This window comes from Galeopterus variegatus, unplaced genomic scaffold (genome assembly GCF_000696425.1).
Source record: "Galeopterus variegatus unplaced genomic scaffold, G_variegatus-3.0.2 Scaffold1859, whole genome shotgun sequence".
NCBI classification, from domain to species: domain Eukaryota; kingdom Metazoa; phylum Chordata; class Mammalia; order Dermoptera; family Cynocephalidae; genus Galeopterus; species Galeopterus variegatus.
Window position 1 is genome coordinate 94,837 of NW_007727970.1, and position 1,636 is coordinate 96,472.

Sequence of the window (1,636 nt, forward strand, 5' to 3'; positions counted from 1 at the left end):
CTCGGCTGCTACACCGTTCCGGGTCACGGTAACTATCTCTGCGTCACCCCCGCCGCCACTGCCACCACCATCACCACCTCGCCCGGGGTGCTGCTCTGTGGTCCCGNTTGTCTGTTGTCCTGGCCTGGATGGGAGTAGTAGGAAGGCCTGACTGGGTGGTCTTGATTGTTTCTCCTCAACCTCTCTCTCTCCCTCCGTTGGCAGAGTCGCCCCAAGAAAGGCCGGGCTCCCGGCGCAGCCTGCCCGGCAGTCTCTCAGAGAAGAGCCCCAGCATGGAGCCCTCGGCTGCTACACCGTTCCGGGTCACGGTAACTATCTCTGCGTCACCACCGCCGCCACTGCCACCACCATCACCACCTCGCCCGGGGTGCTGCTCTGTGGTCCCGCGGTCCCCCTTCCTGGAGCCTCATGGACCGGGAGAGCCTCCAGCCTCCCTTGCCCTAGGTATCCGATCCCTTGGCTGCTCCCCTCTCCGTGGCTCAGCCCCACCCCTGGGAGCCACATGGGGTTTCCATCCTGCAAGCGAGGGGGCAGGTGCAGGACAGACAGCCCTGAAGACCATGGGGCCCAGAGCAGAGCTGGCCCGGGAAGGGAAGTGGCAAATAGTAGGTCAAATAAACGCACCCCACCTGTGCACACACACCATGCTTCCTTGATGCTTAAGGTGCACAAATTCTGTTTTCATATATTTTAATATCTCTCATGTCAGTCCATGGCATGTCAGAATTCAATTCTTTCTTGGTGGCACATGAAATAATGCTGTATCTTACAACTGTTGATGTCTTCGAATAGATAAAACACAGTATATATATTGTAGCTATTGAATTTAGTGGTCCTCATGCTTTTCTTTATTATTACAAACATAACTTTAGGGGAACAGAACCCAGTGACCTTTAACCTTTGACTCTCCAGGCCCCTCTGCGTTGTCCCTCTCCCTCCAACACGCACAGTTTGCGGTCCCTTTACTCCCTCATTCAGCAAGCAGTAGCATGTGTCCCTTTATCCAGTGCTGTGCCAGGCAACAGTGACCCACAGAAGATGTAGACACATTCTTTTTCCCCAGGGAGCCCAGGTCTGTAGGGGAGATGGATGTTTGATCATTAGTTCATCCATTCATTCACTCCACAGTTGTTATGGTGTGCCTGCTGTGTGCCAGGGGCTGGGGGAGGAACTGGGGCTGAGTGGCAGGAACTGGCCAAGAGAGCACAAGGTGGACAAAGCCCCTGGCCTTTGAGCTCATGTTCTCGGGTTGGTATTAAGGGCTGGAAAGGAGAAAAGCAGGCTGCTGTGATGGGGAAAACCAGGAGGGCTTCCCTGAAGTGGCATAGAGAGGAGGTGATATTTGAGCTGAGGCCCAGGTATATGAACTGAGGAGTCAGCTTTCTGGTGAGCAGTGGAAAGAAGGTTCTGAGAGGAGGGAATAGAGAGTGTACAGGCCTGGCTGTCACCGTACAGCATGATTCAGCGGCTCCAGGGAAGCTGGAGCTTCTTTGTGACTGACTGTTCTCAGTGGGTTGGGAAAGGTGTCCCATGGGAGCTGCCTTTTGAGCTAGGTCTCAGAGGGTCAGTAGAAATTGGCTAGCAGGGACAGTGAGAGAGGGAGTTCCAGGTAGAGGAAACAGCAGTTGCAAAGGTA

General features: G+C 54.6%; 1 protein-coding gene across 5 annotated transcripts in view; it reads left to right on the forward strand.

Annotated features, from left to right (window-relative positions):
- The first annotated feature begins 209 nt into the window (after positions 1-209).
- The window catches only part of DAB2IP (DAB2 interacting protein), a 105,664-nt gene continuing 104,237 nt past the window's right edge, over positions 210-1,636 (forward strand). For 4 of the 5 annotated variants that reach the window (XM_008579332.1, XM_008579334.1, XM_008579331.1 and 1 more), the window contains exon 1: positions 211-308. In XM_008579332.1, the coding sequence (XP_008577554.1) occupies positions 273-308 (36 nt within the window). In that variant the 5' untranslated portion in view covers positions 211-272. Of the gene's footprint in view, positions 309-1,636 lie in introns of all 5 variants that reach the window. The other variant, XM_008579338.1, reaches the window with a different exon arrangement.